At 33.7% G+C, this 19,410-nt stretch overlaps 6 protein-coding genes across 6 annotated transcripts; all 6 read right to left on the bottom strand.

The window, feature by feature from the left end:
• Positions 1 to 491: 491 nt before the first annotated feature.
• On the bottom strand, positions 492 to 1,335 carry LOC139096617 (uncharacterized). The gene is made up of 2 exons (XM_070648352.1): positions 1,276 to 1,335; positions 492 to 1,217 (listed from the first exon to the last, which is right to left on the bottom strand). The coding sequence occupies exons 1-2, from the start codon at positions 1,276 to 1,278 to the stop codon at positions 693 to 695; spliced, it is 528 nt and encodes a 175-aa protein (XP_070504453.1). The 5' UTR covers positions 1,279 to 1,335; the 3' UTR covers positions 492 to 692.
• Positions 1,336 to 3,431: 2,096 nt separating this feature from the next.
• LOC139096556 (uncharacterized) lies at positions 3,432 to 4,382 on the bottom strand. The gene is made up of 2 exons (XM_070648292.1): positions 4,254 to 4,382; positions 3,432 to 4,195 (listed from the first exon to the last, which is right to left on the bottom strand). Exons 1-2 carry the CDS (start codon positions 4,254 to 4,256, stop codon positions 3,683 to 3,685), a joined length of 516 nt encoding a protein of 171 aa, XP_070504393.1. The 5' UTR covers positions 4,257 to 4,382; the 3' UTR covers positions 3,432 to 3,682.
• A 2,876-nt stretch (positions 4,383 to 7,258) lies between these two features.
• On the bottom strand, positions 7,259 to 7,997 carry LOC139096568 (probable serine/threonine-protein kinase kinX). Its single transcript, XM_070648305.1, has 2 exons — positions 7,927 to 7,997; positions 7,259 to 7,862 (listed from the first exon to the last, which is right to left on the bottom strand). Exons 1-2 carry the CDS (start codon positions 7,927 to 7,929, stop codon positions 7,509 to 7,511), a joined length of 357 nt encoding a protein of 118 aa, XP_070504406.1. The 5' UTR covers positions 7,930 to 7,997; the 3' UTR covers positions 7,259 to 7,508.
• Positions 7,998 to 11,003: 3,006 nt separating this feature from the next.
• LOC139096567 (uncharacterized) lies at positions 11,004 to 12,633 on the bottom strand. The gene is made up of 2 exons (XM_070648303.1): positions 12,527 to 12,633; positions 11,004 to 11,546 (listed from the first exon to the last, which is right to left on the bottom strand). Exons 1-2 carry the CDS (start codon positions 12,527 to 12,529, stop codon positions 11,199 to 11,201), a joined length of 351 nt encoding a protein of 116 aa, XP_070504404.1. The 5' UTR covers positions 12,530 to 12,633; the 3' UTR covers positions 11,004 to 11,198.
• A 2,990-nt stretch (positions 12,634 to 15,623) lies between these two features.
• Positions 15,624 to 16,340, bottom strand: LOC139096576 (uncharacterized). The gene is made up of 2 exons (XM_070648312.1): positions 16,270 to 16,340; positions 15,624 to 16,214 (listed from the first exon to the last, which is right to left on the bottom strand). Exons 1-2 carry the CDS (start codon positions 16,270 to 16,272, stop codon positions 15,885 to 15,887), a joined length of 333 nt encoding a protein of 110 aa, XP_070504413.1. The 5' UTR covers positions 16,273 to 16,340; the 3' UTR covers positions 15,624 to 15,884.
• A 1,989-nt stretch (positions 16,341 to 18,329) lies between these two features.
• LOC139096577 (magnetosome-associated protein MamJ-like) lies at positions 18,330 to 19,126 on the bottom strand. The gene is made up of 2 exons (XM_070648313.1): positions 19,061 to 19,126; positions 18,330 to 18,998 (listed from the first exon to the last, which is right to left on the bottom strand). Exons 1-2 carry the CDS (start codon positions 19,061 to 19,063, stop codon positions 18,549 to 18,551), a joined length of 453 nt encoding a protein of 150 aa, XP_070504414.1. The 5' UTR covers positions 19,064 to 19,126; the 3' UTR covers positions 18,330 to 18,548.
• Between the last annotated feature and the right edge of the window lie 284 nt (positions 19,127 to 19,410).

Below are 19,410 nucleotides of genomic sequence, written 5' to 3'. Positions count from 1 at the left end.
TGGAGAATTTATGATTTTTGTTAATAGTAAGTTTAATTCAGTTTTGGATGCATTTTACAATATTTGGTTTATTAGTGACAATTATTGCTGAAATGAGTGGTTGTTGGATGGTTTTTGGGAATATTAAGTTTCAATAATTTGAGTCATAATTTAGAAAATTCAATTTAAGTGTCTTGTGAATCAGATTAGTGTTTGATCATCGAAAGTATTTTAAGATTCAAATTACATTCTCTTCTTACACAGACTAGGACGAGTCCAAATGACCTTCAAACTCTATGTACCCAAGTGACAGATTGCGGTATACTGCAAAAATAGGTCGCAATCGGCCGTCATGATGCCGTTAGTGCAACTTTGCATCCTTTCGTCAATACAGCGATGTAGCGGCTCCTAACGAACACTGTGTGCTGTTCAAGCTGGCTCCCAAATATCTCCCAAATGTACTCTTATGTAGCATGAATTTTCTTCAAGAATTATCAAAAAAAAACTTAAAATTTTCAATTTTAAAAAAATTTGCAGTTTATTTATTAATAAAATTCAAAAAATAACTACAAAATTTTCATAAAAAATAAATAAATATCTTTAAAGAATCTCTCAAAAACGATTTGGATGTGCGCAAATATCATTATTTCGACTACCATCATATCACATCTTCTCATGATGAGATAGCACAGCCGTTATAATTCAAAATTGATTTAATGTCTCTTGACTGGTACGAAACGACGGTATACCTTGCGGACGACACGGCGGACTGGAATTTGTCTCTTTTTTTTGGCATCAGCAGCTGTTACAACTGGTGGAAGGTATTCATTATTTACTTTAACTTCTGGGACGACTTCGGCAACTTCAACTGGTGCTGGCTCATCAGCAACAACTTCTTCAACAGCTGCAACTTCAACTGGTGCTGGTTCATCAGCAACAACAGCTTCTTCAACTGGTGTTTGGAGTGGAACTTCAACTAATACAGGCTCGTCAGATCCAATGACTTGTTCAACGACTTCATCAGCAACGACAGCTTCTGGTTCGACAACAACTACAGCTTCTTCAACGGCTGGAACATCAGCAGCAACAACTTCAACGGCAACTTCTTCTGTGAATCGTGACTCTGGCTTATTGTAATGATATCCTGAAGCATCCTTAAACCATCCATCACCTTGCTCGATGATGTGAGAGACATCACATGAGACGGCAACGATAAGAGCGAATGCAATAATGAGTTTCTGTGAAAATATAAGAGCACTTAATATTTAGTTCCAACAAAAATTTTGATGATTTTACCATTTTTTTGTAGATTTATTTTTTACAAGATTTTGTGTTGTTTTAAGTAGAACTGTCCAAGACTGAATGATGAATATGCATCCATTTTCGCCAACTTTTATACTATCAATGATAACGATGCTTGACAAGAAGTTTGCCATATATAGACAATAAAATAAAAATCATATTGCAAAATCCTTCAAGCTATTCTACATCATCATGCAATTAATGGCTATAAATGTTTGCTTACCAACATACATAATTGGTATGTATTCAAATTAGGACCAAATATATAAAAAAGTAGCTATAGCATTTTTATTAGAATTTTAAAAGGTTAGTTAGTAGCTGTAAAGACCAATAAAATTTCTTTGTCTTCAATATTAGCTCGTTATATTTGGTTGTAACACAAAAAAATGCGGAATAACGTTTATGTGCGTAGTCTTCGTAAAAATTGTATTAAGCAAAGTGTAATGACATTTAGGAGATTTTTGGCTAAATACCGGAACAGACAATGAGGATACCCATCTACACAAATGATTGTGTTGCTTCCTTTGGAAAAATAGCTTTCGGATATGATCAGACTATCCGTAGTCTGATGGTGAGGCCGCCACCCTTGAGACATGGTGATTTGGATTGTCATTTCCTGTATCATTTAACGTTCTTATCCCAGCACATATCTCGGACGTCACTGGTATCAAGGGTTACCACGAGAAGGTATACCCTTACATTTAACAGCTTTTTAATCAGACTTCGACTTTCCCAATCCGTCAACTCATGTCAATATAATTCAGCAAGTTCCTTGTTTCTGTTCGGGATTATGGAGGATTTGACAAAATTGATTTGAGAACATTGAAGTCATTTAGCTGGTCTATATTCAAAGAAAGAGTTTTTCACTTGTAGGGGAAAGGAAAAAGTAAGAATGTGTGGGTATTTAACTTGCTATTCAAAATGCCCATATTTGGCGTTACGTAACAATAGGCCTGAGTTGGAAGCTTTTAATGAGAAAGGAAATTAGCCTGTGGGAAGAAATCCACGAAGAATTCCTTACGGATGGAGAAGGAAGATTAAAAACTCTATTTTTTTACATTACGTAATAGTTGAACGACCCCTAAATTGGCTTTGAGCCGATGAAATAATGACGATCGTTTCAAAAATAAATCAAACAAAAGATCATCTTATAATTTATAATGCGTAGATATTAAACATGGAATATATGGTGCGTTATTGAAATTTCATCTAGTTTTCAAATATTCAATTTATTGACATTTAATAAAAACTATCCATTAATACATTTGAATAGATATATAGATGAATAGACTTCCCTGAAAATATATTGCATAAAATGTTTTATTTAGTTGTTATTAGAGTCATTTTTCTCAAAATTCTACTTAACTCTAAGATCCGACCAAGAGCCGAAAGGTCTGCATTATCTGCGTTTAAGATGCAAATTTATAATTCGTCTAAGATTGGAGGCCTAAATTTTTTCCCTACAAGCTTGAATTTTCGGTCTCCTAAATTTGATAAACGCGTAATATGAACAATATATGTGATTGTAGCCACACCTAGCTTAACTCCACCATATGCTAATCTCAATTTCTTGCTATGGAGACCATCATTCTAATACACATAGTTAGGCGGAGTCGAACAAGACTCTGGCTAATACAAGGTGCGTTGACCTATCAACATTTATCCTTAACTGCACCGAATTGGACCTTTCTGCGATGACCAAGACTAAACGACAAAAGAATTTTTGGTGGAGCGTTACCTAATTCTTTATAATTTTCAGACAAATTTAGCAGGATTTTTGCAACGTTGACTCCAAAAGTCCAAAATGGTGCCTTCCCAATGGAAACCTACCAACAAAATTTTTAAATTGTTTAAAATTTCTAAAAAATCAAGAAAAAAGCATAAATTTCTTCAAAAATCTTGGAAAATGGTCAGTAATCACTAATCATCCAGTAAAATCAAATGCTCTGACTTAATTCCTTTTTTAATGAGTTATAAAAATTTTCAGGTTTTTGTTCTAAATTCCCGAAACTGCTACCACATTTCAGCAGATCCCATAAAATTGCATCTATTAGTAAACGCGTTTTTCAATGACATCTGCTCACGTTCCTGTTGCATTCCTGTTAAAACAAAAGCAAATAAGTAAGTATAAATAAAAAAGCTCATAAATATCCTCTTATAGGAATTTGCGATTTATTCAGGATTTTTAAAAAATGAAAAGAATTTGAACATGAAAAGAAAGAAAAAAATGTTTTGTTTTTTTGAAAGAATCCCCAAAAGAAGAAACCCAAAGATGACATCTAATATAGATGCTATCACTTTTCGCTTTTATTTTTCTTTCCGGTTGTGTCTGACAAGATTTTGAGTTTTAGTTTTTCTTCATTGCGATGATCGTTAGCTTTACAGCATGATGGTAATTGATTTAGTGTCTCTTGACTGGGACGAAACGACGGTATACCTTACGGATGACACGACGGGCTGGAATTTGTCTCTTTTTCTTGGCATCAGCAGCTGGCTTAATTGGTGGAAGGTATTCGTTGTTCAATTTAACTTCTGGGACAACTTCGGCAACTGGTGCTGGCTCATCAGCAACAACTGGTGCTGGCTCATCAGCAACAACTTCTTCAACAGCTGCAACTTCAACTGGTGCTGGTTCATCGGCAACAACGGCTTCTTCAACTGGGGCTTGGACTGGTTCTTCTACTGGTGTTTCGAGTGGAGCTTCAAGAATGACTGGTTCTGGCTCGGCAACTTCATCTTGTGCTGATGCTGGTTCATCGGCAACAATATATTCTTCTACAACAACATCATCAAATTTGGCAGCTGGTTGAGTATAGTGATATCCAGTTTCGTCTTTGAACCATCCATCTCCTTGTACGATGTGTGAAACATCACATGAGACAGCGGCAATGAGTGCAAATACAAAGATAAGTTTCTGTTGGATAAATAATTGTTAGTTCCGATAAATTTGTCAAAAAAATTTTAATTCTCACCATTTTTGTTGATTTTGAATTAATTAAAAATCACTTTCTATAAGGAAAATATTTTGTGTTGTTTTCAGTAGAACAGCTGAAGACTGAATGATATTTTTTCGACATTCTGTCCCATCTTTTATACAATCCACGATAACGCTGCTCCACATAAGTGTTAAAAAAAATATCGTGAAGAAAAACTTGAAATATTTTTGTGGATGAAAGAAATTGACCAATTCTAGTCAATAAAAGAATCAAATTGCAATATCTGACAAGCTATTCTATATCATCATGCAATTAATGGCTATAAAATTTTTTTTACACACATACTACATGCATAATTAGTTGTATTTATATATTTTTTTATTACCATACCGACTAGCACATGTCGGTTCATGGATTTGAAATCCGAAATTAAGCCGATGCGACATTGGTATGCTGTACGTGACCCTGGCATGGAGATGGATATAAAACATCATTTTACGAATAATTCAAGTCGGTTAAAAGATCTGAAACCTGGCATCAGGTCGATGTGACTATGGCAAGTCATATTTGACTCTGGCATGGTACGGAATTTAAACAGACATGTCCTAAATAGGACAATTCGGTGAATGGAGTCAAGTTCCAGTATCAGGATCACATGACTCTGACATGATGCTGTATTTAAACTGTCTCATCCCGAATTCCACAAGTCGTTCAATCAAATCGTAAATGCCTTTGACATTTACACTATCATATCTCGATCAGGCCAACATGATCATAGCACCCTACGTGACCCTGAAATGGTGCTAGATTGAAATTGGCTTTACCCTAATATAGGTCCCAATATTACATGATGGTGAATCAATCCATAATTTGTCAACAGGCTAGCATGACTTTGGCATGATGCCGGATATAAACTGACTTGTTCCGAACAGCATAATATGGTTACTCGATTTAAAATTCGACATCAAACCGGCGTAATTCTGACATGGTATTGGATTGCCCCGAATAGTACACGCCAGTTAACTCATCAGAAATCCTTCATTAGTCCGTCATGACTCTGACATGATTTCAATTTCAAACCGAATCGGATTTGGCATCAATTTAGAGTCACGTCATCCTGTGACCGGGTTGTTGATCGATAAGCCAACATGTGCTTTTCGGGCATCATCCGTTGATACACAAAATAGAATTTGCAACATATATGGAATTCTTCACAATAAGATGTGCGATACACACAAAAAAAAAAGTCAATGATAAATATTTATGTGCGCAACAAGTCGATATTTTAAAATGTTATATCCAAATAGCTTTATAAGTTTTTATTTCCTCGTGTCTATTTATCCGATTCTTCATATGTTAATCCCAATTGTCATTTAAAGTTTAATAACCTGGATATGAAAGCTGCGTTGTATCATTTATTTGGTGGATTACGAAATGAAAGTGAGAATATGACATGTGCTGGATGATGTAAGCCATCTGCTAGAAGCGGATTATAGTCAAGATTAGCTCAACCGCGTAAATATATTCAACAAGATAATTTGGATTTATGGCACATTGACTACTAACGATCATAATGTGATGAGTTAAGTAAATTTTGTGTGTGATCGATGGATACTCAATGAGCTTTTAATGAGGATAATCTCTCATTTCAGGCAGCTAAATTCATTGATCTGTTTTGAGATTATTTTTCTGGCAATTTAATATGATTTTTTGGAATTTTGACTACGCAGTTATTTGACCGTGAATAAAATTATAATGAGGATGTGCAGAATTTTCGGTGCTTTTATTGTTGGAAACTATCGGAAATGGAGATCCGTTAGAGTCAAGTAAGATGAAGTGGCAATGCAAATTAATGAACTTTTTTAGTGTTTCTATATATTTGCTTATAAGCTTTGGTGGTCGTAGAGATGGATTGTGATGCATGCATGAGAATGAATGCTGTACAAAATCAGAGTCGACTTTGAGCTCTGGATTGACATTTTCTTTAATTTCTGAGGTTAAGATATAATATTTTGTAGAAATTTCCGATTTTGATCCCGAAAAAGCATGCCTTGGTGGAGGAGAAGATCATGCGTTGTATGTACTCAATTTCATTCTATGAACCCCAATTAATGTACGAGATCAAGCCTAATTTGAAATTCTGAGCATCGTTGGATTAAGGAACGGGTAATAAACTTGAAGTGTAGCGAGATACAAAGGGACGAGGGCTACTAGATTGCCTAATAATTGGAATTTGGATAGAAAGAGCCTGAAAATCATGTAATACGCCGAAACGAGAGCCTAAATTTATTCGAAACTTTGACTTGAAAAATTGTTAACTTGATCCTACATATCAATGTGTCTTAAAAATACTTTGTACCAAAAAAATTCAACTGTATCAATTTCATTTGTAAATCAAATACCTTTGTGGTAAAATAAAGATTATTACTACTTTTCCTATTACTATGTATTAATAGGGAATTTTGGGATTTATCTTGAAAAATACTGAGCAATTAAAGAAGTTCAAACACAGGGGAATAAAGGGGTAGAGAGGGAAAGATTAATATTAGCAAACTAGAGTATCACTTGGGTTCCGAGGATTTTTGAATATTGCATTTTTTGTGATGTAGAGTGAAGCTAGCGTAAATAACTCATTTTTCTGACAGACTACATTTAAGCTCAATCATATAATTTTTACGTCTTGTTATCTACGATGAGAATTAGCAGAGTCATAGTGACTACCTATTGTCACTCTAGTATTACATATACTGGCCATACAGATCAATTTGTGAACAACATTCAAAATTTTGAAGAATTTCTTGAATTTTGGTTGATTTAGTGTAGAAATGATTAAAATTCCGACTCTAGGTGTGCTTGACTGTGCTTAAAGCTTTTAATTTGAATCACTTAACTAATCTATACAAAATGAAATTCTTCGCTGTTCTCGCTCTCTGCGTCGTCGGAACGACGGTCGAAACAGCCGTTTCTTGACTGTGTGTCTTCCTGGCTAAGTACAATCCCAATTCAAAGTACCTACAAATTTATAGAAATACACAAAATAATTCTCCTTTTTAAGGAATTTGCAATTTATTATCAAGTTTTACAACAAACAAAGAATTGAACATGCTTAATAAAATCTAAATCGAATGAACAGCCCTTAAAAGAATATTTCAATGATGTATAGACATCTAATGTAGATATCATCATCATCCGATGTTGTTTAAGCTATTTTCTTCTCTACTTCTTCTTTCGATGTTGATTTATTGCCTTGTCGTAGTCATAAATCGATCAGTCCACATATACCATAATGATTTAGTGCTTCTTTGCAAAACGACGATAGACTTTACGTCCTTGAACTTGTCTCTTTCTCTTGACTTCTTCAGTTTTTGGTGGAAGATATTCTCTGATGTCATTTGCTGGTGGCAAGTAGTCATTTGCTGGCTCTTCAGTCAACACAACTGTAACAGGCTCTTCAACTGGCTCTTCGGTGGCAATTTCAACAACTGGCTCTTCTTCTGGAACAACTTCATCGGGTGATTCAAATCTTACTTCTGGTTTACTGTAATGATATCCAGATCCGTCCTTCGACCATCCTTCACCTTGTACAACATGTGAGACATCACATGAGACGGCAACAATAAGAGCGAATGCGATAATGATGCTTTTCTGTAATGTTAATTATGTTTACATATTAGAGTCAATAAGGTCTAATTTACTTAAATATTTTTACCATTTTTAAAGTTTTTTTGTTTTTTTGAGATTTTCTACTGCTGTCGAATTAAAGACCGAAGACTGAATGATAATTTCAGCCCATCTGTACCTTCCTTTTATAATCCAAAAATATTGTTTGACTTATCCTAACGTCATGGTTGAACAATTAAAAGAAATTAAACAGTTGATTCTAATTTGCAATCAAACCAGTTTTAGTTAATGTTTACATTAACTCATGCAGCTGAAACAATAGTCTATATATGCCTACTTAATATATTTTTGCAATTATTATTATAGAAGGACATTTCATTGAGCCACTGTTGAAATTTCCTGCTGTTTATTTAAGTGAGTAGTCGCGAATTGAATTGACTTTATTGTAGGTAGTTGTTGAGGGATGAAGAAGTTTAAAGGAAGAAGATGAGGAACTTGAAACAGAAAGTTCAATAAGAAGTCCATTTGTATAAATAATGGATTGATTCATAGATATTGTGGATTGGCAACAGACAGAGGAGACATAGTGATAAAAGGGAGGAAGTGACAAAGGGGATATCGCAAACAGTTCCTTAAATATATTATAGTATATTTGACAAATAATTCAAAAATCGTCCAAAAATTGGGAATGTTCTATTTCTGGGTACAAATGGAACGTTTGCATAGCTTACGTACTAATTAAAAAGTAACAATTCCAATAAGGAACGTAAATTTTGATTCATAATTCTTGATGTTGTTTCAAATAGGGTTGTCAATTACAAATACCAATATTTGGGTATTTGGTCAATTTTGAAACTATTTGGGTCACCAAATAATTTGTATTTTCAAACCAAATAATTTGTATCTACCAATATAAGAGTTAAATGTAAAGCAAGTATGAAATTTTTCCCAAAAATCTTCAAATATAAAAATTTGCAATATTTTTTAAAAAATTTATGTAGTATTTTTCAAGTATTTTTTTAGAATTGTTGAGCATTGTTTTGATTAAATATGTAATGAATACAAAAACTTAACACATGTTGTGGTTTAGAAAGTCAGGACTAAGAGATAGAAATTCGCACTTCATATCCTTATGATTAGAATGGCTGTGGCTGTATTCATGAATAGACATAGAACAATATGTTAAGTCATTTAAAGGTACTAAAAACAGGACTGAGAAGTTAGAGGTGCAGTTTATTTCATTGAAGTCCATTCAAACTACATTAACAATTGTTGAACGAACCTTCTCTGCATAGAATATTTTAAGTCGAAATTTCCTAATTATATGACTGAAGAGAAGTTAATATTTTACTTATTTTATATTATTATTCTTTGGAAAACAATTAATTTCATTACTTCTAAGTTGATTGTTATTACTAATTATACACTAAGCGTGAATATACAGGCAATTTTTTGAAAATTCAGATGTTTTAAGGTCATATCCATGCTTCCGAAAATATTTGGTATTTGTACAATATTTGGGGGTCTCGATATTTGGGTATTTGGTATTTGTACAAATAGTAAAAACCCAAATAATTGACAACTCTAGTTTCAAAGAACTCCTGAAAGAAAGCTGACGGAAGAAGCAGTGCTGCATTAGGTATTGGCAATTGACAGGTAGAACCTAGCGATTGAGCCAGCTTTAAGCGTCATCTGAGGGACGCCATGGATCATAGTTGATCTGTACGATCTTTACGTTGCAAAGCTTTTCCTTTCTTGAATTGAAATACAAGAATCCAAACATCTGTTTCAGTGGAGAATTCCCAGAAAGCAAATAGTGAGGAAATAGAGAATAATCTGGCACCAGTTCTGAAGCTAGTTTCAGTGAAATTCGGCATCGGGATAGGCTCACACACTTCTAGATTTTCCAATATTTCTAATTTGTATGCTTTGCGTATTCTTTAAAGAATTCTTCAAACAAAATAATAAAAATATAGACCTTGAAAAATGTCTGGCAAAATCAATAGAGATGGTATTGAACTTGATATCATAAACTATTAGATTATATTTTGCGATAAAACCTGCTTCAGGCGACATCTATTGACTACTATCGAATTTTAATTAATTTGCTCTGCCCGAGTGGCACATGCTTTGAAAGTCCTTCATAGGTCTAGAAATAAAATTGAAATTTTTCAAATCTCGATGTCGACTCAGATTTTGTATGAAAAAGTCAACTTGAGTCGACTTGACTTTATACAAAATTCAAGTCGATTTCGAGCATTGATAATTTTGGAACTTGTCATAAAATGTCATAGTTATCAATAAACTTATAGCCAACTAATCAAAAGCTGTAAAACTCGGGATGATATTTTAGTGACCTTGATCTTGATCTTCAAGACATAGATGAGTATTTAAAATTAACTTAACAATCTAGTTTAAAATGAAATCAGTTCAGACTTATTTATCCAAATATTATGTTCACTACTCATTTAAATGAACGTGTTCATGAGTATGTTCAATCGATTAAATAGAGCAGTGGTGGTTTTTCGCGGCACACCTTGATAGTAAGCCTCGACCAAAACTACACGGCATACGATTCATGGCATTTGCAAAAAATGTCGGTACACAGATTGCGCATCAAAGTAATAAAACATGTTCAATTTTATGAGCATTCTCATGAGCCTGCTCATGGCTTCTCATGATACAAGGGTCTGTTCGTGTTAGACATCATTCATTGTTGGATCTCCCATCATGACTTAATTGACAAATTTGATTTTTTGCCCAATTTAATTGGCAGAATCGATTCAGAAGTCAATAAAACCATTTTATAGCCTTTTAAATTTTCATTTTATTCAAAATACAGAAAATGCCATTCTTTAAAAATTTGTCAAGTCTTAATTTATTAATTTTCATTTTCACATAAACACCTGACTAACTTAATAGTAATCCAACCGCGATTAAACTTTATAAAAAAAAAAATCTTCTCATTAACTCCATACAGTGTAGGAGATACAACAGTGCATCCAATAAAAATGTTAATTTTCAGACTGTCAAAATCGCATCATCTTAACACAAACACTGCTTTTTTTTGAAGGTGACATTCAAAAATAAACGTGAGGTATATCCAATAAACGAGACTGAAATTAATTGCAGCAATAAATTAAAGGAAATAAAAACCTTAAAAGATTCCTTTTGAAAGGAGTTGCGATTTATTTGAAAAAGAATTCTTTTGAGTGAGATTACATGAAAGTGAGAAATAAATGCCTATTGAATAATGCCTGCCATTTTGGAAGTAGAAAAAAATAATGTTTTGTTTTCGCATTGTCCATTTATCCATTTGCCCATGGTCGTCAATTTATTTTAGCTTATTGATTTTTATGTCTAGTGTCTTCTAACGAAACGACGAACAACTTTGTTTCTGCGGACTGGAATTTGTCGCTTCCTCTTGAATTCGTCTTGCTTTGGTGGTAAATATTCGCGTAATTCGTCTTCCTTTGCGGCTGGGGCAATTTCTTGAAGAACTTCAACGACTTCATCTTGAACTTCTGGTTCGCCGTATGGTGTGAATGCGCCAACTTCTACGACTTGTTCTTCGACGGCATCATATTTAGCTGCTGGTTGAATGTAGTGATATCCAGTTTCGTCCTTGTACCATCCATCTCCTTGTACGACATGGGAGACATCACAGGTGACGGCAACAATGAGAGCAAATGCAATGATGAGATTTTTCTGAAAATATTGATAATTTTTGGAATTATTGAGATGATTTATTTCTGATTTTCGAATCTTTGGGCTGAGCTCTATGCTTTCTCGAAATCCCGGTCCCGATAAATTTTCGATCCCGATCACGATAGCGAGAAAGCATTCTGAGCTCTTGTTCTTGATGTTTCCAACTTTCACCCGAGTGCAACAGGCTGAGATTAGTCGATGAAGTAATTAACTTGTAATCTGTGAAGCTTGCAATAGAATGTCAAGTTTATAACCAGAACTTGAAGTCAATTGGAATTTTATATGGATTCAAACCAACTTGAGTTGAATCTTCCATACAAAATCTAATTCAACTGAGAGCTCTGTATATAAGTAGACGTACTGCGGTCAACTAATTGCCGCCTGCTCCACTCGGGTCACATATTTTGGAATTCTTCCCAATTACAAATTCCCTCTAATTTAGTTGATGAACTCAAGGATGTGGAGCTGATCAAAAATGTACATGAAATGCACATGATGTGAAAAAATCCTTAGACCAGCGTTAATCTGAGTTTCGAGTCGGATTCGACAAAATTCGGCTTCTTGCTAGAATCCAGAATAGCACAAGCTAGTTAATTGATCCAAAATCTACCAACAGCCGTTCGTGAATCTAGCATGGTACCGGATTTAAGCCGAATACGTTACCAAGTCAGAGCAGTATTGGAAATTGGCAAGTGGAAGCCAGCTTCAGGCGACTCCTGTGGGAGGTCATGGATCACAATTGATCTGTACGACCAGCGAAGTTAGTAAGTAAGTACGTTACCAAGTCAGAGTCATGTCATCCTGGGGTCGGATTTTTGAGCAATTAACTGATTTGTGCCATTTGGTAGTCATGCTGGCCTGTTGACAATATTTTTCGACTTTTTCAAACCGTGTGTCTTTCAATGTAATTGATCAGTTTCACGACCTTGTTTGAATGTCGCTCAAGAACAATCTCCTACCAAAAGCTTCACAAAACTCACCATTTTGACAAAGTTTAACTTTTTATTACTGCAAAAAAGCTTTAAATTTAAATTGCTTAGTTACTCTCGTCGATAGAACGATTTGGAACTGAATGATAATTTTTGACTTTCAGCACCTCCTTTTTATATTACAGAATTCTATTTGAATTATAGTCGTCATTTTTTTTTCTTCAAATCAAATAGAATGAGAAAATGACATAATGCTTATTAATGACCGGCAAAAGAACTTTACTGCAATTTTTATTACCGCTAATGGTTTTTTTTGGGATTCAATAAATTAAGTCATCTAATCTCAAACATATTAGTTTATGTCTGTTAGCTGAATTACATCATGTATAGCTACTGTTTTGATTGATGTTGACAGCACTTTCTTTTGTTGTGGATTAACAAGGTGTTCATTTATGTTTTTTGAGTGGACATTGTTATGGACTTGTTTGTAAACAGCAGTAGCTCATATTGTTGTGATTTACAATAGCGCTGACCCTGAGGTCAGATTAAGATGTTTGGATGTTTTTTGTAGACGCCACAATATTTTGAAAATAAAATTTAAAATCAATTAATTCTGTGCTGCTTTTTGAATTTTCTGTCCTGTCTGGTCTTGCTTCTGACCTATTCTGTCGCTCATTATTCCTTAACAAGATGCACAAATTTTAAAATGTCGAATAATTTGATCATGTCTAAAGAATTTCAGGTGCTATAGACACTTTAAGACTTAATTGATGAACTTAAAGTGGTACTTAGTATATTTCTTTGAAATTGATCGAATCGAGTTCAAATAGTCATGGAAACTTGGCATTTAAAGTGCCTTTTTGCGGCTAATATAAAGCTTCCTCTTATTTGATGCTCAATTACATCTGCAAGAAGCATTTACTGCAAAAAATTTACAGCTAATCCGGATATTTTAGTCTTGATCATAGATTAATTAAAAAGATGATGACAATAAGCTCAACGAGCTCATAAATTTGATTTTTCCGAGCAGCACAACAAATGAATCTCGATGCCGAGACGGAAACTAAAACGTCCTCGAGAATTTATCCACATCGAGACTTTGGGAAACCTTAAGCGCATCGTGTTCGCTAGATTACCGCATCGTCGTCGCATTAAAGATCAAACGCAAAGTTGCCATTAAAGCACCGCGAAGAAAGAATTTCAATCATTTTAATAGAAAAAAATCTGGTTCATGGCACCGTGTCGCTCGGGTGTGTCCGCAAAATGGTGCTAAAATACGATTACGTCAGTTAAATTTAGCAACCTTCACGTTATATTGACAATTTATTGTTAAAAGGTCGTTAAAATGCTCGAAATGATTAAATTTACAGGATGCATTCTTTTTCGTTGGAATCTACAAGAGAACAGACGTCCTCAAGCTCCAAAAGCTACATGACGCAGAGCAGTAATGTGAGAATCTCAGCTTAATGTGCTGGCATAGAATCAGAGATGCAAAATTATGATGATGATGATTTGTTTATTTTACCAAAATGGTATTAGAGTTCTTGAAAATATCAATTCATAAATTTTTACAAAATAATTCAATAATAAAAAATAAAAAATAAAAAGTGCACTGAAAAGGACAAATGTGTAACATCCGTGACCCTCGTCAAAACGCATCCGTAGCACATTTCTAATTCGATTATCAAGAATTTGTATGGTTTTTGTCTGTCACAGGTCCCTGTTTTGCAACTCTGCATAGAACTTGTAAAAACTAGGTGACTGAGCCAGCAACAGAGTCAGATGCAAAACAATTTATTGTATTTTAAATTCCACATATGAGCATGGTTACAGTAAGTAAATAAGCAAGTATGCATTCATCTTCATATAAGTTCAATCAAAATAAAGCTTCATTGTAAGTTCAATCACCTTTCGATGAAGAGAAGATCATCTGATGATCAAGGTTAGATATCTATCGGACAATAAATCATTTTTCAATAATTTTGTTTGATTTATTGATCTAAAATAAAAACAAACATTGATTTGATTTACTAACTTTAGACTAAAGGTGGCTGTCTAAATGTTTTAATCGTGAATGTTCTTAAAAGAAGCATTGAAGGTTGTTTAAAACTATCCTAATAGATCCATCATAATGAAGATGATCGCATAACTTATTTATGATGTAGTAAACTGCTTGATATTGTTTTGAAAATACATGTTAGTGTCAATCTTAGAATCTTGTCTGACCAGGTCAGCTGTGATTTAGTCTATTGAATATAAAGCTAGTCATCTATCGAAATTGACAAGATTTGATTTGGAGAAACAATTTTTTATGCATTTAAGAATCAAAATTTGAATGATTCTTTGTAAAATACCCATTATTTTTTTTTGCTTAAATGTATATCTTAATAGGCTAACTACCTTAAAGTTGGCTCGAATACTGTATTAAAAAGTCAATTCTAGTCGATTCGTCTTAATACAAAACCAAGATGAAATCTCGAGCAGCTCAACGTGTTCGCTTGGACACCGTTCAGTCGTCGATTGTACCAATAAGAAGCGAAGATTTCCTGAAGCCACCTTGATGACTGATTTCCATAGCTCTCAGTCGACTCAAATTTTATATAGAGTCCAGTTGACTTTCCATACCAGAGCTCGAAGTCGATATGGTTGAAGTCGACTCGAGTAGAGTCGGTTTCTTTTAGGCGACCCAAGTCGATTCGAAGTCGAATTGAAAAAATGAACTGGACTTGAGTCGACTCGATTCGATTTCGAGCTCTGTTTCATACTAAATCCGAGTCGTCTTATCGTTAAGCTCTGCTGATTAAGATCCATTTTTAGGTCAGAAAATGCAGTTCAACCCACTGTTCCGCTCAGGAATTGAAATCTGCAGTTAACATTAGACTGTCTTTCTCAGAAATTCTACTAGATCTACTCAAAATCAACCAATTCTATAAGCTTCAACCTTCATAATGACCTCAACTAGTTAAATTCTTAAAAGCCAAAACGGATTATTTTAGATTTATTTTTTTCAAAAAGACGATCAGCAAACAGTCGGCATTCTGTCAAAGTAAAATAAGACATCATATTTGTATTAAAGACCCTTTTAGTGTGCCTAGTAAATGTTCTGAAACTCAACATCAAATAGACAAAAAAAAAAAGACAATAAAAATTCTCCTTTTAAAGGAATTTGCGATTTATTCAGAAACTTAAAATAAGTAAAAGTGCTACGTTAAAGAAAGAAGAAAAAAATGCTGAATATCGTGTGATCATGAATAATCTAAAAATATCTAGATGCTCGTCATCATTCATGATCTTTATATATATCACATAATTTGTTCTTTCCGTTGTGTCTGATAAAAGTTTTCATTTTCACTCTAATTTAATTGTCAATTTTGTCAGTCCAGGTTCATGCTAAGTTTACTTCCTTAATTTAGTGCTTCTTGGCGAAACGACGATAGACTTTACGGGCTGGTGCTTGTCTCTTTCTCTTGGCTTCCTCAACCTTTGGTGGAAGGTAGTCATTGTTTGGTGGCAAGTAGTCATTTGGTGGCAAGTAATCGTTAGCAATTTCGGTGACAACTTCTGGTACTTCTGTGGCAACAACAATTTCTTCAATTTCAACTTCTGGATCATCAAGCTTTCCTTGTGGTTTGTCATAATGGTAGCCAGATTCATCTTTGAACCATCCCTCGCCGGCGGCAATGTGTGAGACATCACATGAGGCAGCAACAATGAGTGCGAATGCAATAATGATGAGTTTCTGTGGATAGAGAAGTCAGTCAAAATTTTATGACAATTAAGCACAAGTTTCTTACCATTTTTGATAATTTTTTTTGAGATTCTACTGTTGTCAATTTAAAGACCGAAGACTGAATGATAATTTCTGTCCAGCTGTACCTTCTTTTTATAATCGAAAACTCATCAAACATAATGTTTAATCAAATCCAACAATTGACAATTCTAGTCAATAAAGATCTAATTGCAGCCATCGCTTTAATTTTATAATCTAGTAAATTTACAATACATATATCCGCTCATGCAGGTTATGGACATAAGATATGTTTGCTCTTGATACACAAATGTGAGGTATATAAAAGGTTTTGTTTGACTTTCTGTGTTTTATAGACATCTGCTGACAATTATTTTGGAATTTGTCTGCTTGATAAAAAGAATTGAGCTTGAAATTTTGGTCGATGAAACTTATTTTTGTCAGGTGATCTTGTTAAATATTTAGTAAAATTATTGGATTTATGTAATGTATGTATGGCTTATGAGTCATTATGTTGTTAAATTAGTCGTAATTCTCATGCAATGCAAATATATAATTTGGAAATAGTGCATATTTGAGAGCAGATAAATTGGTCCGAATGGCAAGTAGCATTTAAGTTTTGTAATACACAAATAATGCTACTTAATCACACAATTTTAATAATTTAATTCAACAGCATTCAACATTTTGTTCATGAGTTTTACAAATAAATTAATAAATTTCAAAAATTTTAAGGAACTTTCATGGATTCAATGTTTTCTACCAGATTATATTGACCGGTGAATGAATATATTTCAGACAGTTTTGTCTTCAAAAGATAATTGATATAAATTTATCAAAGAACTTAAAATTATGTAACGCTTTGAGCGTTACTAAGAAACTTGATTCTGTACTTATTTCGCCATTTCTGCCAAATTTTAAAATCAAGATGGGTTTAAAGTTTTATTTCCTTCAAGCGATAAAATTTTGAGATTTGCTGATAGACTTGAAGACGTTTCGCGGCAATAAAGTTATTTTATACTTTTGTTACCGAAGAATTTTTAGTTTAAGATTTGAAAATAATATGTTCAGATAGCAATATCAACTTAATTTCAAAAATGATCTAATCAAGCAATTTTGAATATTAAGAGAAGAAATTATCAGACAAATCAGTGTTAACTGAATCAAATTTACCTTAAAATTTTAGAAAATGAGAAATTCCAAGTTTATTTTCATCAAACAGCTTTATTAGAAATAGGCGACATCTTTAGGAGATTATGTATCACATCTGATCAGTATGGCCAGCGAAAAAATAAAACAAACACAGCCTTGACATCATCATCATCATTTTTGCCATCATAATGTTTTTTCATTGTCATTCAAATCTGGCAGGATATTACAGCCATTAAATGAATCTACCCAGTTCCTAATGTTTTCAAACTCGCATTTGTATGTTTAAAAAAATTTTAAGTTCTAGCAGAGTAAATCAATCAAGGAGAAAATGTAAAAGATCAGAAAAATTGGCATGACTCTGGAACTTTAAAGTGGACAGTTTTTTATTTGACTATTGGTATGTCTAGTTCTATGATTCAGTAATATCTTGTAGATAGCTGTAAGGATTGCAGATTCTTGTAAAATCGTCGAATTTTTAATGTTGTCACCGAAAATCCACGACGTATTTGTAAATGACGATAAACTCGATTCAAGTCTGGTCTGAGGCCAAATTCATCAAATCTAACTCCAGGAAAGGCTTATGCCAGCCTGAAATCAAATTTTCGCTTTTTTTGCACAGTTTATCTTTCGAGTAAACTGTGAATGAAATCTTCACATTCGACTCAACTAATAATTTGTTGAAATATCTTTCCATTTATTTAATTAAACTAAATTCACTTTAAAAATCCTTGAATTTTACACAGCCAACCTTCAATATTTATTACAAGATAATAAAAACCAGCAAAAAATTTCAAAGTCAAGCTCTTCGATTTGAGCAAAAAAAATCGGAAACTGATGAGAAATTGATGAGATTTTTATTTGATTCTTGACCTTGATGTAATGGAGAACTTTCATAAGCTACATAATATTGAGACTTAATGTTTATATCCAATGACGAATTAAAAGAATTTGAAGTTCACTTTCTGTGAATTTGCACATTTATTCATTTACTATTAAACATCACATTTTAAATAAACTTAATTAAAAAGAGGAATTGCCATTTTTTTGTAAATTTTAAAAAGCTCAATTCTTCTTTTTAATTCCTTTTTTTGCTGTCGAGGATAACTTTTTTGTCCTTTAAAACGATTTTTGTTTTCAGTCTAAAAACTTTATCCACAAATTGTTTGTGAGCATTTAGTGTTTCTTGACAAAACGACGGTAGACCTTGCGGACTGGAGCTTGTCTCTTCTTCTTAGCTTCAGCTGATTGTGGTGGAAGGTATGTGTTCTTTGGTGGCAAGTAGTCTTGGTTGACTTCAACAACGGCATCAGAAACAACTGGTGCTGGTTCCTCTGGAGCGGCAACTTCGACAATTTCTTCTGCAACAACGACTTCTGGTACGGCTTCTGGTTCAGCGACAACTTCAGCTACAACTGGTGCTGGCTCTTCAGCTGGAACATCTTCAACGACAACTGGTTCTTCAACTGGAACAATTGGCTCTTCTGGGACTGGTTCATCTAATTTAACTGCTGGTTCTGTATAATGATAACCAGTTTCATCTTTGTACCATCCATCACCTTTCACGACATGTGAGACATCACATGAAGCAGCAGCGATGAGAGCGAACACAATAATGATGCTTTTCTGTAATTATATGAAGCACTTTAGTACCACAAACCTTAAATAAATCCACAATAATTTTTTACCATTTTTAATAAGTTAAGACTGAGAATCTACTGTTGTCGATTGAGCAAACGAAGACTGAATGATAATTTTCAGCACTAAGCATCATCTTTTTATAATAAGAGATTACTGCATTGAAAAATTACCACAATTGTCGTATCTAGGAAACATTTACACTGTTGATCATGTAGTAAACAGTAGTAAAGAAGAGATTACCACACAAATACAGTCAAGATCATATATCGATTATGTTATTCATTCATTCAATGCTCTTTTTGTCTTCAAGTTTCTTTTTCCGTGCTTTGGATAAATATTTGGACCGATTAAGTTCATGAATTATGGGTATGGATTATGGATATGATCTTTTTGTTGT

The sequence above is a fragment of the Chironomus tepperi genome, unplaced genomic scaffold, assembly GCF_022539635.2.
Source record: "Chironomus tepperi strain 1889 unplaced genomic scaffold, CSIRO-AGI_Ctep_v1 contig_395, whole genome shotgun sequence".
Taxonomy (NCBI): Eukaryota; Metazoa; Arthropoda; class Insecta; order Diptera; family Chironomidae; genus Chironomus; species Chironomus tepperi.
The sequence above is the reverse complement of the archived record's forward strand: the minus strand, read 5'-3'. Positions and strand labels throughout refer to the sequence as shown.